At 40.1% G+C, this 17,285-nt stretch overlaps 1 protein-coding gene across 2 annotated transcripts in view; it reads right to left on the bottom strand.

The window, feature by feature from the left end:
- Nucleotides 1–11,026, bottom strand: part of LOC100710904 (putative uncharacterized protein MYH16) — a 53,468-nt gene extending 42,442 nt beyond the window's left edge. Inside the window, exon 1 of one of the 2 annotated variants that reach the window (XM_005447932.2) lies at nucleotides 10,861–11,026. In XM_005447932.2, the coding sequence (XP_005447989.1) occupies nucleotides 10,861–10,944 (84 nt within the window). In that variant the 5' untranslated portion in view covers nucleotides 10,945–11,026. Of the gene's footprint in view, nucleotides 1–2,254; nucleotides 2,522–10,860 lie in introns of those variants that run through there. The other variant, XM_005447931.4, reaches the window with a different exon arrangement.
- Nucleotides 11,027–17,285: the final 6,259 nt, after the last annotated feature.

The raw sequence follows: 17,285 nt of genomic DNA, 5'->3' as shown, positions 1-17,285 counted from the left end.
CAGAAACCTTTGCTTCATGAAGACTGTCTGAAGCCTTACACACAGGCTTCCTACACGTGCAGAGCACCAAAACAGGTAACGCAAACGCAAACCCTCTCCTTGATTTGGAGACTAGGAGAGGGGATGGTGGCCAAAAGGCAGCGAGACAGAGCGAGCGAGTGAGAGAGAGAGAGAGAGTTTTTAGATGTGGGAGATTTGTGACATTTAGTGTGGAGTGTATACTTAGTGTGTTGTGTTGTTTTGTGTAGTTGTTCTGTTGAGTAGTCGTTTTGTTTTGTGTGTCAGTGAGGGCACTAATGAATGTCACAAACCTTTTTTTTACTGTGACACATCATTTGTGGGGCATCTTATTGATTGTCCTGATTGTTCTCTCATTTTAGTTTTAGTAATATTTTTAAATAGTTGTACAAAATGAAAAAAACGGCAGGTGTATTGGCTGCATTTTTAGATAAATAGTTGTATATGTTTACAAAATGTACATTTTATATTTGCATTTCAAGTTATAAAAATTTACTCAACATGTCTGTGGGTTTTTTTTACAGTAAAAAATACTACTAGGATTTGAAGTTCTTTGTGTGACTTCAGATCAGTAATACTAATGCAGTATGTCAATGAAAAAAAACCAACTAAATTCAGTTGAGCTGAAAAGAATGATCCCAAACAAGGCAAGGGGAAAAAAATAAAATGAAACAATTTGAGGGGGAAATACAAACGTAAACTCAAAAGGAGTCAAAAATGGCCGGTTGTATTTCAGACCTCAGTGGGTTAATCCAACAAATCATGAAAAATTAGGTTTAAATTTTTGTTCATGACAGTGCAGATTTCTGACATTTTGTGTAATTTAAGCTGTAACAATGTGACTGTTTTCTAACAAAAACAGTGTGAAACTTAAGTTAGACTTGTGTTTGTAAATGAACCGCCCCATGTTGTGTAGCTTTCTGGATTTTATACTTATTGGGCTCCATATTTATTTATTATACAGGCTATACAATACATAACATCAAAACTCACATGTTTTATGTAACTAAAGTGTGTAATTATGTGGGCTACAGACAATAATTAAGTTATAGACTATATTCATATGAAAAACGTGTATACTTACTGCATTTGAATCATTATAACTATATGTAACCACCTGCATATGTGTTTGAAAAAAAGGCTTTGATATTGCCACCCCACTTGATTTCTTTGCCACCCTCATGCCACCCTAAAAAAATTTCTCTAGATCCGCCCCTGCTCATAGACAGGTGAAGGTTTCTGTTTTATCATGTTTGTTTAGCGTAGAACTCTGGGCACTATCACAACCAGAATGCCAAGACCACCAACAAGAAGAAGAGACTGCCCCACATTTACACTCCAGTTCATATCTCAAACAGCCAGGTACTGCAAAAGTAGTACTTGATTAGTACTTAATAGTACTCTGAACTTGTCATAGGAAGTTACTCCTAACCTATATTTTCAAGAAAGTCTAAACAGATTTTTATTTTAATGTGAATATTTCTTGATGTAGATTAGTTAAAATGATTACTTTCTTTGTTTCCCCAACTGCTAAGACGTAAACCTATTGTTAGAGTAAGGGTTAGGACTGGGGTTGGAGTCATCACCAGACTTAATCCTCAGTGGGCAAAAGCTGAGTTCACACGTGTCACTTTAGGTATTTGGAAATTAAGAAGAAAGGAACTATATCATTTATTTGTAATTTTGCTTTTGTGCTAGTTTTGTCGTGCTTCTTTTATGGACTGACAAGAATGTGGTTGTTCTATTTCTCATATAAAGCTATAAAGAAGGGGATGTGCCACTCAAACACTCCTCCTTGGAATAAACCAGTAATACTGTGAGTCTGAAGCCAAGGAACAGTATGGTGCCCCACAGCACTGACAGCAGTCTGGGTACAAAAAACAAATAAAAATAAGATACTTTGTGCTTCTTCACTACATAAAAGAATCAGTTGGAAAATAGTCAGCACAGCAAGAAAAGGAAAATCCAGATTTAATTCGACTGCCATAGTGACTCCATCTCTCTCTCTCTTTCTGTCTCTCCCTCAGCAAAGGTATCATTATCCACTTAATTTCATCCACTAGGGGCTGGTATAATGACCACGTTCAAAATCCCTTATCGAGCAGAAATTCAAGCTTAATCACAAATTATGTGAGTTCCAAAGTATCAAGTTAGTGAAACAAAAGAATATCTTATTTAAAAGGGGAAAGGGAAAGAATAAAGTTGAGGCATAGAGGGAAAAGCAGCAGAGACTTACAGCTCGGTATTTAGTGGCCACCTCATTCTTTTCCTTGTTAAGCTGGGTGTTCTGCTCCTCTAGTTCATGGACCTTGGAAAGGAGCCGGTCACTCTGCTCTATGGCTCTCCTGAGCTCCTCTCTCTCCCTCATCCCTGCTTCCTCTGTATGAACGGGCTGCAATAACAGGGACCTGACCCACAACACCACTCACACACATCTGCAAATACACGCATGCATACAGAAGGCTTGGTATTTCAGCTAGGCTGTCTGGCGCTCTCACTGAGTCTCTCTCACTTTTGTTCACTTCTGTCTGGCCTTCCCCACTCCCCAACTCCTCCAAATCCACATCTGACACACACACAAGCCCACACGTCAGGGAGTTTTGCCCTGTAAAAGACATCCAAGAATACACCAGTATGAGCCCACATTTTCTCCCCTTTTACCTAACTGGCCTCCTGCTGGTTTGCACTGCAACAATAAAAACTAACAACTGTGCTGCTGGAAGTAAGTAAGAAATCAAGCAAGAGGTCAGCTCTCTATCATAAGACTGGTAACTCTAGATCTCCTGCTGGTGGGGGTTTTCTAATAGAAGGTCTTCTCAAAATCCAGGCCACGTTTTTGATTAATGTACACCACAATTCAAGATGTCCTCGGGATTTGAATCAGTGTATGCCAAAGACTAAAGCAGAGCTGGAGGAGTCTAAAACAAAGCTGAAGCCAGCAACTTATCTAGTCACTGATAGAGTGGCAGTGAAATAAGAAAGTTGACTAGTTTTTCACAATAAAATACCAGCTAGCCTTCCCTGTATGGCCACAAATAAGCTACATAACCATGGAAACCCGTGCCATGAATATCAGTTTTTGTGCCAATATTAATGCTAGGAAAGATTTAGAACTCTTCAGTTAGCATCAGAGCACAGGTGACTTTTAAGCACAAGGCGCTTTATCATAAGCAACCCCACTCCAGAACTTCACATGTTCTTCTGCGGTTGCTGCAGTTACTAAACCCTTCCGCTTTACAATCTGGTCTTTAATTCTGACCTCATTAGCCGTTTCCAGGTCCAAACTCTGCTTCAGGTCCCAAAGTCAAAAGAACACTGCAGCAGCACTGAGAGTTAAAAACTGTCTAAATCCTTTTGTCTTTAACAAAATTATCAGTGTGGCTGCTCTACCAGCTGTAACAATGAAGTCTAACATCCATGAAAACAGAATTTATTAAATTTAACAGAGTTAGAAGTTTACAGGAAGTTAGCTCGCCAGTTTCCACCTAAACATGATATAGCATGTTCTGACTGAGAGATTTCTGAAAAACTAAAACGTACAGCTCTGCTATCACTTCCAACATAAATGAAGACAGAAAACTAAACAGCAGTGATGTTTGTAGGGTTACTGAAGTTGGGCTAGCTGGTATATAATGATGCGCTATGTGGTGGGTAGCTACACAGCTATGTTAGCATATTATCAACACAGTGAAGCTGGAGGGCGAATGCAAACTTTTTCCCACTCAATAAAAGTTAACATGAGAGTTCCTGATGGTTAGGGATAAATGCAATCGTATGGCAGGATTCTGCAAACGGACTAAATTTAAATCAACTGAGATAATCCATCCACAATACGAGGTTAGTCATTCATATACTGCTGCATGGGCTGGGCTGTAGTTACATTGTAAGGTTTTAAAAACTGAGCTTTAAAATGAATAGTGGTAATAAAAACCGAGAGAGGCCGACAGTGATCACTGCCTTTTTAAGGGGCTTGTTCAGATGAAATAGAACAAGACACAAAGCAATAAAACATGTTAAAAACACGACAGCTTTAATAAACGCAGAGTAGTTTGGACACCAAAGCAGGGTTCATACGTCATCACTTAACAACCGGATAATACGACTTACATTTGAATCTCTGGGAACGAAGACATTTTGCAAATTCACTTGTTATAGCAGTGGCATCCTATTACACTACCAAGCTCAGTGTGGCTCAATTGTGGCAAGTTTTTCATAGGTCCAACCCACATGCTCAACCCTGCTGCTCAAACGACAAATGTGGCACCATTTAGGGGAAATAAAAGACTTTCCATCAGAGTTATTATAGTTTTTCATTTCTAACTAGTTTTTATATTTATTTTATTTAGTTTAATTTCAGTTAGTTTCCAGTTTGCTTACTTTGCTCACTCACTTTTTTTTTTTCAAAGGTCTGGTTATAATAACCAGATCCTTGCTTTCCAGCGGTGTAAGATTTATTTCCAAGAAGCATGGACAAATAATCAACCAAACACACATTTTCTTACTTTTGTGCTAAGTTTAGATAACCATTAGGATGGTGTTTTCTGCTGTAGCAACTGTGACCTTGAAATAGAAGCATGGAATTTCTGAACCTCTGATTAGGAACAATAGTATTTATATATATTGTGAATAGAAATGTCAGCTGTTCTGCATTGAATTCTTAGACAAGGTCTTTTAACGCAATAAAGCACCGCATTAAATGTATTGCAGGAAATGGTTTCAATTTCACACAAAATGCACTATCCAAAGCAACAGACCGACTGTCTGCTGCATGCATTTAAACTTTCTGCCAGAATAAATCCATTTTCTTTTCTTTTCTCTGCTCACCTAACAAGATTCTGCAAGTACTTCTGGAATAACTTCTAAAAGAAACAAGAAGTGGATCTGGAAAAAAGCAATGTGATTATCCATCGAAGAAGGTGTTAAAAAGCATATGCTGTGTTACTGTACAGAAAGGCAGGCTCGCATGCACACACACACGCACAAAAACCTGTTGCTGCTTGAGTGCTGCTATCTGAAAAAGAGCTGTCATTAGTTGGGCTGTCAGAGATCTGACAGCCAGTTCACTGCTCATGCCTGACAAACTGCACAGTTCGTCAGCAGGGAAAGTAGTGAGGGCATTATCATCTTTCTTAAAGTGTGATAATTACCATGTTGTCCAAAACACGGTTTATCACATGTGTATCACCTGACACACCTGAACTTCCTTTTGCCTGTAGTCAGATTAAACACACAATACCTTCACCTGTCAGTGCGGGATTTACCGTCGCACTTAGCATCAATCTGCACGCCGATGCCAGAAAAAGAAGAGGAAGATAAATGTGACACATCAATGGTTCACCTTTAGCATGATCAAAGGGATTAACCCCTTATGCCAGGACCACTGTTGATATTGCACAAATAAAGTACTCTCTCTATCACAGCGCATTCCCGCTTTGTGTGAAGACCGGGGATTACACTTGAGCAAAGTTTTCATGTTTTGACTTGAAGCTCTGAGGTGTTTCTGCACCTCATGTCTCAGTAAAACAAACTTTCCAAGTGTCCATCTGATTCGCAGCGCTGTACAAATTGTTAGCACTCCCTGAATATACTTTGAAGTCAACTGAGGACTATGAATATGAAAAGGGGACTTAATCTGTTGTTCTATTCTTAATCCATTTCCACATTTTTATTGATTCACAGTTCAAAATAATCCTTATTTAACTTATTCCCTGTCTTCTGAAACAAACCCCCTGCCTGACTAAACCTTCTTTTGAGTGGCTGCCACTTTTAAACAGAAGATTGCAGGTGGGGGGGGCTACTGTTCTTAATGCCATCTTTAACTTCCAAGAAAAAACGTCTGAGTATAGGGACTACTTGCATACGTGTGCTGACCTCTAGTTGTGTTACTATGTTTAGTATCTGTAATAGTATAATGTGTAGCAGAAAATAAGGACAGCCATAATAGTTACTCTTTAGTAGTTACCACCAAAAGTTACCATGGTCAAAGGAGTTTGCAAAGAAAAGCGTCTGGACTTCTTTGAGTTGCTTGAAGACGTTTCACCTCTCATCCGAGAAGCTTCTTCAGTTCTAAGGTCAAATGGCCGAGAGTCCCAGATTTAAACCCAGTGGGAGTATCCCCCCAAGGAGGGACAAAGGACCCCCTGGTGATCCTCTAATCACATGCGCCAAGGTGTGAAAGTGGGTGTGGGACCTAATCAGCCAGGGTTTCGGGTGAGCTCATTGTGAAACCTGGCCCCACCCTATCATGTGATTTCCTGAGGTCAGATGGCCCAGGATGTGAGTAGGCGTTAAGGCGTCTGGGGAGGGAACTCAAAACTGGATTATAGATGGCAGACAGTTGGTGTCGTAAACCACCGCCTCTGTTCAAAGATGGTCGCTCACAGTGGACATAGATGGCCTCTTTCACTCCTCTTTCAAACCATCTGTCCTCTCTGTCCAATATGTGAACATTGGCATCCTCGAAAGAGTGACCTTTATCCTTAAGATGCAGATGGACTGCTGAGTCTTGTCCTGTGGAGGTGGCTCTTCTATGTTGTGCCATGCGCTTGTGAAGTGGCTGTTTGGTCTCTCCAATGTAGAGGTCTGGGCATTCCTCACTGCACTGTACAGCATACACCACGTTGTTCAGTCTGTGTTTTGGAGTTTTGTCTTTCGGGTGAACCAGTTTGTGTCTGAGTGTGTTGCTGGGTCTGAAGTACACTGGGATGTCGTGCTTGGAGAAAACTCTCCTGAGTTTCTCTGATACACCGGCTACATAGGGGATGACAACGTTGTTGCGTCTGTCTTTCTTATCCTCCCTCGCTGGTGTCTGATCTTCTTTTCTGTGCCTCTTTGCTGACTTTATGAACGCCCAGTTAGGATAACCACATGTTTTCAGTGCTTCCTTTACATGTGTGTGTTCCTTCTTTTTCCCTTCAGGCTTAGAGGGAACAAGTTCTGCCCGGTGGTGTAGGGTCCTAATTACTCCAAGTTTGTGTTCCAGAGGGTGATGGGAGTCAAAGAGGAGATACTGGTCCGTGTGTGTGGGCTTCCGGTAAACTTCAATGTTGAGGTTGCCATTCTCTTCAATGTGCACAGCGCAGTCCAGGAAAGGCAAACAGTTATCTTTTGTGTCTTCCCTGGTGAACTTGATGTTTTTATCCACGGCGTTAATGTGCGCAGTGAAGGATTCCACTTCTTGTGTCTTGATTTTGACCCAGGTGTCGTCCACATATCTGTACCAGTGGCTGGGTACTCTCCCTTTAAAAGAGCCAAGAGCCTTTCTTTCCACTTCCTCCATGTAAAGGTTGGCTACAATAGGTGACACAGGGGAGCCCAGCAGTCCACCTGCATCTTAAGGATAAAGGTCACTCTTTCGAGGATGCCAATGTTCACATATTGGACAGAGAGGACAGATGGTTTGAAAGAGGAGTGAAAGAGGCCATCTATGTCCACTGTGAGCGACCATCTTTGAACAGAGGCGGTGGTTTACGACACCAACTGTCTGCCATCTATAATCCAGTTTTGAGTTCCCTCCCCAGACGCCTTAACGCCCACTCACATCCTGGGCCATCTGACCTCAGGAAATCACATGATAGGGTGGGGCCAGGTTTCACAATGAGCTCACCCGAAACCCTGGCTGATTAGGTCCCACACCCGCTTTCACACCTTGGCGCATGTGATTAGAGGATCACCAGGGGGTCCTTTGTCCCTCCTTGGGGGGATACTCCCACTGGGTTTAAATCTGGGACTCTCGGCCATTTGACCTTAGAACTGAAGAAGCTTCTCGGATGAGAGGTGAAACGTCTTCAAGCAACTCACAGAAGTCCAGACGCTTTTCTTTGCAAACTCCTTTGACTACGATGACCTGGATGACTGAGAACCTTCACAGACAAAAGTTACCATGCTAAATACTGAGATGGTTCAATACGGCTTAATGCCGCCTGTGTGTTATCCCAGTTAATATTCACATTAGTCAAGTAGGCAACAGCCAAACTATTTCAGGAAAAAAGAAATAAAATCATTATGCAAACTCTGGATCATGCTTTGAAGCTTTGAAAGCTGCTTAGTTAATGCTCAGTTTTAATTGAATACATCTGCACAGGCAGTGAAAAAATCCTGTCACTTGTTGAAGCATAAAGAGTAAAAGACTAACAGAGTGTGAGCTTGGACAGAAGGATGCAAGTGATAGTCAGTTTACTTTCAAGCCCTTGGAAAAAAAAGAACTAATTCTAAATTTTGGGTAAAGTTGGCATTTGAAGGTCATTTTGAGCTTTTTCAATATTAAAACCTCAGCATAGATGTCAATCACCTTTAATGTTTAAGTCTAATCATTCATCACTAATATCCATAAAAAAAGGAAATTAAAATCTTTTATATTTGCATATGTAGGTGCAAAACAAAACTTCAGGAATTATAAAGTTAGAGTCTTCAAAATGTGCCTGAGCAAAAGTCATTGCTGGGAATTCTTAGTAGCAGTGTGTTAAAACTAGTAATACAGTCCCTAGTGAGATCATATTTAAGAACCAGTTAACTTGTGAATATGGTAAACTGCAATCCCACTAACAACCACTAAATAGCTTCAGAAGAAACTTTAAATGTTCTTGTTTTACTATGGTGAGCCTTAATGACTAATTTCAGGCTGTTCAATGAATGTGCAAATTAAATCATTCCTCTGTTAATAAAATGTAAAGGTTTGTGTGATAATGGCCCATTATTTGGTAGAAAAAGTGATTAATGTTAGTGTTTCTAGTGAGCTAAAGGTAATAGCACAGTGTGTAAATGGAAAAGATCCTAACAGACAGTGAGGACTGAGATTAATGACATCTGTCTGCATACATGTCTGAGAAGAGACACATGATATATATCTTAAGTTTTACTCAGAGTGACTTTGATGAATGCACTTTATTCTTTTTTTCATCTGCAGGGCTACTGGCCATTGCAGTATACAGGTAAGACTGTGACTGTAGACCCAGAGCTTAAGTAGAAATCTTGATCCTGTAATGGACATCTACTGTGTTTGGGTGCTTCTTATCCAGGTGTGTGTACTCCTTGAATTGTTAGCTTATTGCTGCAACAGAGCAGTAAAAAATCCTCAGCATTCAAAGTGCTCCCAGATAAATGGACCACAGAGCGAAGCCTGGCCTCTGGCTGAACTCTGGATCCAGGTCGCAGAGCGAGGTACCGCAAGCCTTTGATCAGCGAAGCACCTCACAGCTCACTTACACTCATGTGGTCAACTGACTGCAGGTCAGGTCCAATAATACCAGCTTATAAATTATATCAGTGATATGACTGTCATCATGTAGTTACACTGAAGAGCTGCGCAACAAAGTTCTGCTCTTTTCTTTGTGAGTTATTGTCCTGAGAGGGTTGATTTGAAATACCTTACATTATTGGACCGCATAACAGTTGGATGGATTATAGACAACACTGACTGTAGTTACCTTGAAGTGTGTAGACCTAAACATAACATTATCTGAGGATCAGTGGGATTCCTTTCAATTTAGGAGGAAACACACACAAAGAAACAAAGTATCCTGTCTGAGCCGCATGACCCTCATGCACCATCATCAAAGAAGAAAACCACCGAGCTTTTTGTGTCTTTGCTGACAGCCCCAGCTGCTACATGTGAAACTATTGAGAGAGACAGGAACCAGCATTTGCCAGCTGAAAGAGCCACCATGATCTAGGTCACAGAGTTGTATATCATCCGTGATGGGCAAGTTACTTAAAAATGGTAATTAGTTACTCTGCAGTAGCCATCAGCAAAAGTACAACCTTAAATTACTTCATATCGTTTGATCTTTTAATTTCCGCATACGCCATAGACAGTATACATTAATATAAAGGTGCACAACATGACAGCTCGCCAAAAGAGGCCAAAAATCTTGTGATGCTCCCCTGGTGGCAGGCTGCAGTACAGGTCTTAAACCATGCCCCTGCTGTCATATTTAATACTTTGTTTTACTTGGCTGATAGTGACCCACACCTGTTTTCATGTGATCAGGCAGAGGATCAATAGGGAGTCCACGACCCTCTTAGGGACACTCCCAGTAGGGCTTAAGAATCTGGGACTCTCCACCAACTGAGAGGTGAAACATCTTCAAGAAGCTTAAAGAAGTCCAGACACTTTTCTTTCCCAGCTCCACTGCGATGACCTTCACAGACACTTTGTTTTACTGTTTTTCATTATTGATATCATTTAATATTAGTATTTAATTCTATAAAGAATGATGTCAATGAGTTTAAGGGGAACTCTGGAGTTGCTACCTGGCTCCAGTTCAGTAGTTTGGAGTTGTATTGATCTCTTCATAAAACTCTTTGCTATAAATCTTCAGATCTTCCAATGTTTTCAAAGTAGCTGTAATTGCTCCTTCAGCAGTACCTTAAGTCGGTGAGCAAGCAAATGAAACTCCCTGTTTTAGTCTCCTCAGGCTTTCTGATGCTTGTCTGTGTTTGCATTCCACTGAAATGTATGTGTGAGCTTGTGAGAAGAAGAGGAAAAACTGCACATTTAGCTATTTTAATCTAATCTGCTCACAGCTTAAACTTTAAGAATGATACTAATCCTGAAACATGGAAAATCTTAAAGTAAATAAAAAAAACTTGAAAAGCACATACACTATGTTTCACAAATGATCCTGTACACTCTGATGCCCCCTGCTGAATGAAGGACCCCTTTTTTCTAGAGGTGTGGGCCTGGAACAAGGAAGAGCCCTGCATCATGGTGGAAGCACAGTGCCAGAAAGAAAACTAACCAGGAGAGATTAAATAACACAAAGTCTGCAAAAAATGAATAAGCAAAGATTAAGTGAAGAAGGAAAACATGTAGTGCCAGAGAAAAAGAGGCATTTTTCTTACATGTGCCAGGGGTCTGTTGTGGAGAGCAATGGTGGGTCTATACTGGTGGAAGTCAGTCTGGATCACACACACTCTCTTTTCCATCCTCACAGCTCACAGACGCACATGCTGTCTTCACCCAAGCAGGTTCTGGGTAGATAGTGAAGAATGTGTGTGTGCTCTCTTGAAGCTGTGGGAGTGTGTGTGAGAGTGTGCTGTGCATGCTACCTGACCCTGAGGGAGGGAGGGAAGGAGGGAGGGAGGGAGATGACGAGCAAACAAAAAACAAGCTTGAACACCCCCACGCCGCTCTAAACCCTGATTCCACACATGCACACATTTCTTCTGACAAAGGCATAACAAAAGAAGACAGACTGGCAGCTTTTACCGCAACAATGTAACACACACATACTACAGAGTGGCTCATTTGCAACGAAACTGTGTTGTGCATGTGGCATTATTATTTTCTGTGTTTTTAAAACAACAAATACTGAATTTTAATGGTGAAAAAAACCCATTTACATTAAATTAAAGTTGTAACAACATCATAAAAAAGCAGAGTCACATTGTAAGGAATGCATGTACAATACTTTCTGTATTTTTTGGATTATTGCAGGAAAAAAGTTAAAAGTAAAAGTTTCTGGTACTCACACAAGTAATTCATAAACTTCAGGCTATGACTGAACTTACACTAGCATTTCATATTCTCATTTATCTGCTAGTTGGAAGTGTCTAGGTCGTGCAATAGCTTCATAATTCATGCATATATTTTATTATTACTTATTTATTAATTAAACTATTTTAATAATTTAATAAATACCCCCTGGGTTTCTTTTGTGTGTGTCATCTGCTGGATAAAGATCTGTTGCACCTACTGGCTGGAGGCAGGAGGAAATCATGCACAAAATGATATGTTTACCTTGCAACAGAGGCAAAATGACAGCAGTGGGTAATTTATCTTGTTCCATCTTGTGGGCATGAAAAGAACAGATCCCCGAAGTTTTTAATCAAGCTGGCAGGAGAAACTTGGGATTTTTTAGAGGCTTATTGTCTATTGTTTGGCTTCTGGCTTGATTCACAGTCAAGTGGATGCCAGCATGCATGCAAAGCTCAAGAAATTGATCTTATGCTCATAAAAATGTACTCTATGTCACAGGGAATTTATTTCACTTAAATAAAGAGTAAAAAAAATCACATTTCTGTTTGTTTTTACATTTATATCAGTGGAAATACTAATATATTCTGACTGAATCCAACAGCAACGTGTAATGCCAAGCCCGAAGAGAATGATCATTAACTCTTGAGCTCTGCTAAGCTAAAGATTTTAGCATCTTCCAGCTTGTTTTGCTTTATATGGTGCCCAACTTTGTCCAACTCACCCTTTCAACCTCACCTGCTCCAAATAATTGGTTCTGAATGTGTTTATTTAGTGAATAGTACAGCATTTTTGTTCTTTCTTGTAAAGAGGTGTACTACAAAGAACGTTTCACATAGTCAGGCTTTCTTTTTGTCTATAAGCGAGCTTTAGAGTAGTGACCAACAGAATGAGATCTCTGATCCAAGCAGTGGAAATGTCCTTTTCCCTGAGGGTGGCTGGCTTCTCCCTTAGAGATAGGGTGAAGAGTTCAGTTATTCCAGGGGGGCTCAGAGTAGAGCCACTATTCCTCCACATCAAAAAGAGCCAGGTGAGGTGTTCAGGGCATATCCTACCATAAAGAGGCTATCAAGGTAGACCCAGAACACACTTGAGAGATTATATCTCTTGGCTGTCCAGGTAATGCCTTGGTGTTGACTCACTGTTCAGTTCTTCCAACCAGCATTTGACTGACGCATTTGCTTCTGACGCAGGTTTGCTGCTTCTCAAACAAGACTGCCAGTCTCCGAGATTAAAAAATAGAAATTTTAAAGATGACATTGTGGGCATTATCTTGTCTAGTTATTAATTATTCATTTATCCAAATTTCATTTCCAAGAGAGACCTGGCATCATGGCAGTAAACGTCAAAACAGATATAGCATTTAACAAGATCATACATTACCGTGAGTTGTGACAGGGAAGAAAAACTTTTCTATGTGCAGGATGATGTAAGATGATTCAAGCAACAACTCATTGTTTTTCTGCAACTGTCGTGCTAACTAGCTAGCTAGCGTTTCTCAAGCAAAGTTCCACAAAGAAGCACAAATATTTGATGAGCACAAAATATTTTTAACCAATTTTATAGAAAAAAGGAGTAGGAAATACTCTTTTTACATGTTTTAATTCATGTCCCATTTTGACAAACCGTGGTTTTCCAGTGTCAAAGTGTGATAAACATCTTTGAGATATATTAGGTGTACAGGAATTCTAGTCTCCTAGTGGTAAGGAAAGAGATTGGTGCAAGTAAACAGTTAGTGTGGGGTTGAGTTAGAAATGTTTAGTGTTTTGTTGAATGGTGTTTCAGAAGTGTTTCTTTTGCTACACATTTGACACATTTATTTAACACATTCACTGAAATCTGCATTGTTAAATATCACTTATCAAATAAAATTAACCTTATAGTGACTGTTTGCAGGAATCTGCCTTGGATTTACATAACTTCCTCTGGGATGAGGAAGTGAGACAGCCTGTTGTAAGGGCGGCTGTAGCTCAGGAAGTTGGGCAGGTTATCTACTAATTGGAAGGTTGGTGGTTTGATCCTTGGCGGCTCCGGTCTGCATGCCAAATATAATTGGGCAAGAGACGCATACATGTGAACGGCGGATCGACTTCAGCAGAAAAAAGTGATTGTGTGAATGAGGCAAGTTGTATAAAGTGCCTTAAAGTCTCACAGGTAGAGTAGAAAAGTGCTACATAAGCACCAGGCCATTTGCTATTACCGAAGCGTTCTGATCCAAAGCTTTTAGCAGAGTTGTTGTGTTGTTGAGCTAATCTGTGCCAGAGATTAAAGAGTAAAAATAAGAGCTGTTTCTGAAAGATGTAGTAAGATACACTGCCAAACAAGTGAAAGTCTGCTACCTGAACACATCACAGCACCAAAAAATATGTTAAATCCATGCTAACATACTGTGAGCTTTGCACATTTAAAGTATCTTTATTTACATTTGCAAAGATAATTAGGATGTAATCCGACTCATCTGCCTCACTTTGGGCTAAGTTCATAAATAACACAGTTGCTTGTGTTTAAACAGAAAAGCAAAGAGGGCCTTAAAATGTAGCGAAAAACTTTTCCATGAAACAGGAGGATAATCACTGGCTTTACCTGTTAATTGCAGTAATCCAGCTGCACTCTATGACATGTAATTATAGTTTGATTTGTTCTGTATCTACCCACTTGCTATAAAAGAAGCAGGTTCTTATTCCAGGCTTTTTGAGAGATCTCAGATCAGCCAGTGCTTACTGGAATCAAGAAAAGAGGTGAAGTACAAAAGGCTGAGTCTGATCTGGAATCAGAGCACAGAGGTGGCACTTCTGCTCTTAAAGTCTTGCTCTGGCTTGTTTAAAGCAGGTCATCTGCCTGTGCATGACACATGTTTATGGAATTTGATTAATTAAAGGTTTGAGTTGGCTGCTGAATCTTGACACAAAGATTACAACTCTGGCAGGAAAACAAGAAGAGGCCCCTTGTTATAAACTGTGTATGTTCATCCAGAGACACTTCACACATTTTGTGGTCTCAGTTCACAAAGACAATAAAGCGTTTAGACTAGAAACCATTAAAGTGGGACGCTGGATTTAATCTGTGTGGGTAAATGTGTGTTGTATATGGAAACAGATTTGGTGCACAAAATCACAGGAACCACAGGATACAGCCTGGCTCCATTCAAAGCTTTTAACATTAAGTAATAGTGATAGTCAGTTTACAAAGGATTGTTACTATTAGTGTCAATGGGTACAATCACCGTGTAGTATTAGCATTTTGGTCCCCACCATGTTGGCTTTTTGGAGCCTGAGGTTAGCATATTTGAATAGAGGGTTGAGTGTTAAAAGGTCAGGTGTGTTTTTAGAAACTACTTTGTACACCCACTGTTATCACTTCTGGTTTTTAATGTGAAAACCTGAGACGAGGTGTTTATGTTACGATGTTCTTCATGAGACAAAGCTGGTCTAACGTGATTATATCTCAGCAGATGATGCAACAGATCAGAGGAAATTAATTCTGTACTGTCCTTTAGTCACTTTACAGCTTAGACCTGTTTCTGCTTTGTAGGCCAGCGGTCCTCAACCTTTTTTGCGCCATGGTTTATGTCCGACAATATTTTCATGGACCAGCATTTAAGGTGCCGCGGATAAATACAACAAAATAAAACCAGTACCGGTACCAAAAAAAGAAAATTTATTCATAACTAGTGCTGTCAGTGTTAATCTCGTTAAAATGTCGTTAACGCCATAACCACATTAATGCGGCAAATCTCTGTTAGCGCGGATCAACCCGTGCGTGGGGCTGCACGGCGTCAACGCTTTAGCGTGGTTAGCTCGTTATCGCATTAGCGCCATGCAGCCCCACGCACGGGGCGATCCGACTTCTTTTTCTCAGAATTCTGGGAAAAAAATAAAATAAAAAATTGTGGCCCTAATCCTCTTCCATATCCGTAGATTTTAGACTACGGCCTGTAAATTTTAAAATATTCATGGTTAATGAGTTTGAAAATGTGTAGTGAAACTTAATACAGGTTTCCATATTTATAAGATTAACTTTCTTTCTTCCCTTTTTGCTTGTTCCATTTGACTGACACTCCTTTTGATGTTTTTGGACATGAATAAAAAAGGACAAACCAGAGCACACAACATTCAGGCTAATATTTCCTCCTGCAAGGCCTGAACGACCAGGCTGCTTTCTTTTGCAACTATGCTTCCAGAAATGTTGGAAAGCCCACACAGAAGATTTCATTTGCAGCCTGGCTTATCTGGACCCTACACATATTCAGTAACTATCATATAACTGTATATATTTTCTTTCAAATTGTTTTAGAGTCCAGCATTTTTGTAAACAGGATCAAATTTTTTTTTAAAATGCCTGATACAGTGGTGCTGAATGTCAGCTATACTTTAGTTTACTACTTATTTCAAGCCTACAAAACAGGCTGTTAACCTGAAGCGGTCTTTCCCAAACATTCCACAGGATGTGGACATTTTCAGTTTCTGCAACACGAGGAAGCAGTTCTTGCTCAGTCCTTCACATATTCCACAGTCTTGGATTTTTAAGCAATATAAAAATAAAAAGCATCAGCTTTAAAAGGTCATTTAGGAGTCTGACCTATTACTCTCCTCAATAACATTCTTAAAGTCACCAAAATGTGGTGTCCCATTGAATCCTGACATCCTAGAGGCACAAATTAAAAAAGACTGAGCAAATCAAATCAAAGAAACACTGTATGGTCTCAATTTCTGCTGGTAGTTTGACTGATGACTTTAAATTTATGACTCACTCATGGAACACATCCCTCAGACACTTAATAGCAACTATCTAAGGTTTGGAGATCAGACTAGCTGACTGCACCTTGGTCCTCTGATCCTCAGGGATCAGATGGGATCTAAAAAAGACAAGACACTCAGGTTTTAACAAACACTCATCTTTTTCACACCAGCAAAAAGTCGTCCTTGTTAATATTTTAGCCGACTGAAGCTGCGATTCACAAACCAAATCTGAAAGCTCTCTGCATCCAAATATGAAGCATTAACATTACGCAGCAACATATAGCATATATGCATTTGTAATGGTTTCCATGCCTTTTATCTGAGACAACTTAAAAGTTCACAAACGTTACTTGAAAGCGGTGACTTGGTGTGACTTTTGCAGGTATGTAAATAAAGACAATCCAGGTTTTATGACAATAATGCTGTTTGAGATGAAAGGAGAGCAGAAAATATGAGTTCATATCACCCCCCAACCTTTTGTGGTAAATGTATTACCCCGGTGCAAATGTGCCAGAGCCCGTAATAAATGTGCAGCTCTTTACTGACATCAAGTGGTTAAAATGACAGAAACATGTACCTTCTTATAAGTATTCTAATTTAAATATTCAGTACTTGGTCAAGTCTCCTTTAGCAGGAATTACTGCATCATTGTGGTGTGTTATGGCGAGCTGCCATCAGCTCTTTCTGCATTTTTTGTTTGGGGCCTTTTCATCTTCCTCGTGACAATACGCCATATATATGGGGATGGGGTTCAGGTCATGTGAGGCGGTTGGCCAGTTACATACAGTATTAATGTGGTCAGCGAACCATTTGGTCCTGTAGTAGTTTTAGCATTGCAGCCAGATACTGAATCCAGCTGAACAAAAGAAATCAACACAGATGCACACACGAAGAGCTCTCAAAGCTCCTGCTAAGCTGCTGTGTTGACTTTGGACTTCACAAAACACAGAGGATCAACCACTGCCAACACCTACAGATGACTTTACAGACTGTGGAAACAGATTTTCAACATCTTGAATTCTGTACCTCTTGACTCAAACCCTTCATCTGAA

This window comes from Oreochromis niloticus, linkage group LG8, assembly GCF_001858045.2.
Source record: "Oreochromis niloticus isolate F11D_XX linkage group LG8, O_niloticus_UMD_NMBU, whole genome shotgun sequence".
Taxonomy (NCBI): domain Eukaryota; kingdom Metazoa; phylum Chordata; class Actinopteri; order Cichliformes; family Cichlidae; genus Oreochromis; species Oreochromis niloticus.
The sequence above is the reverse complement of the archived record's forward strand: the minus strand, read 5'-3'. Positions and strand labels throughout refer to the sequence as shown.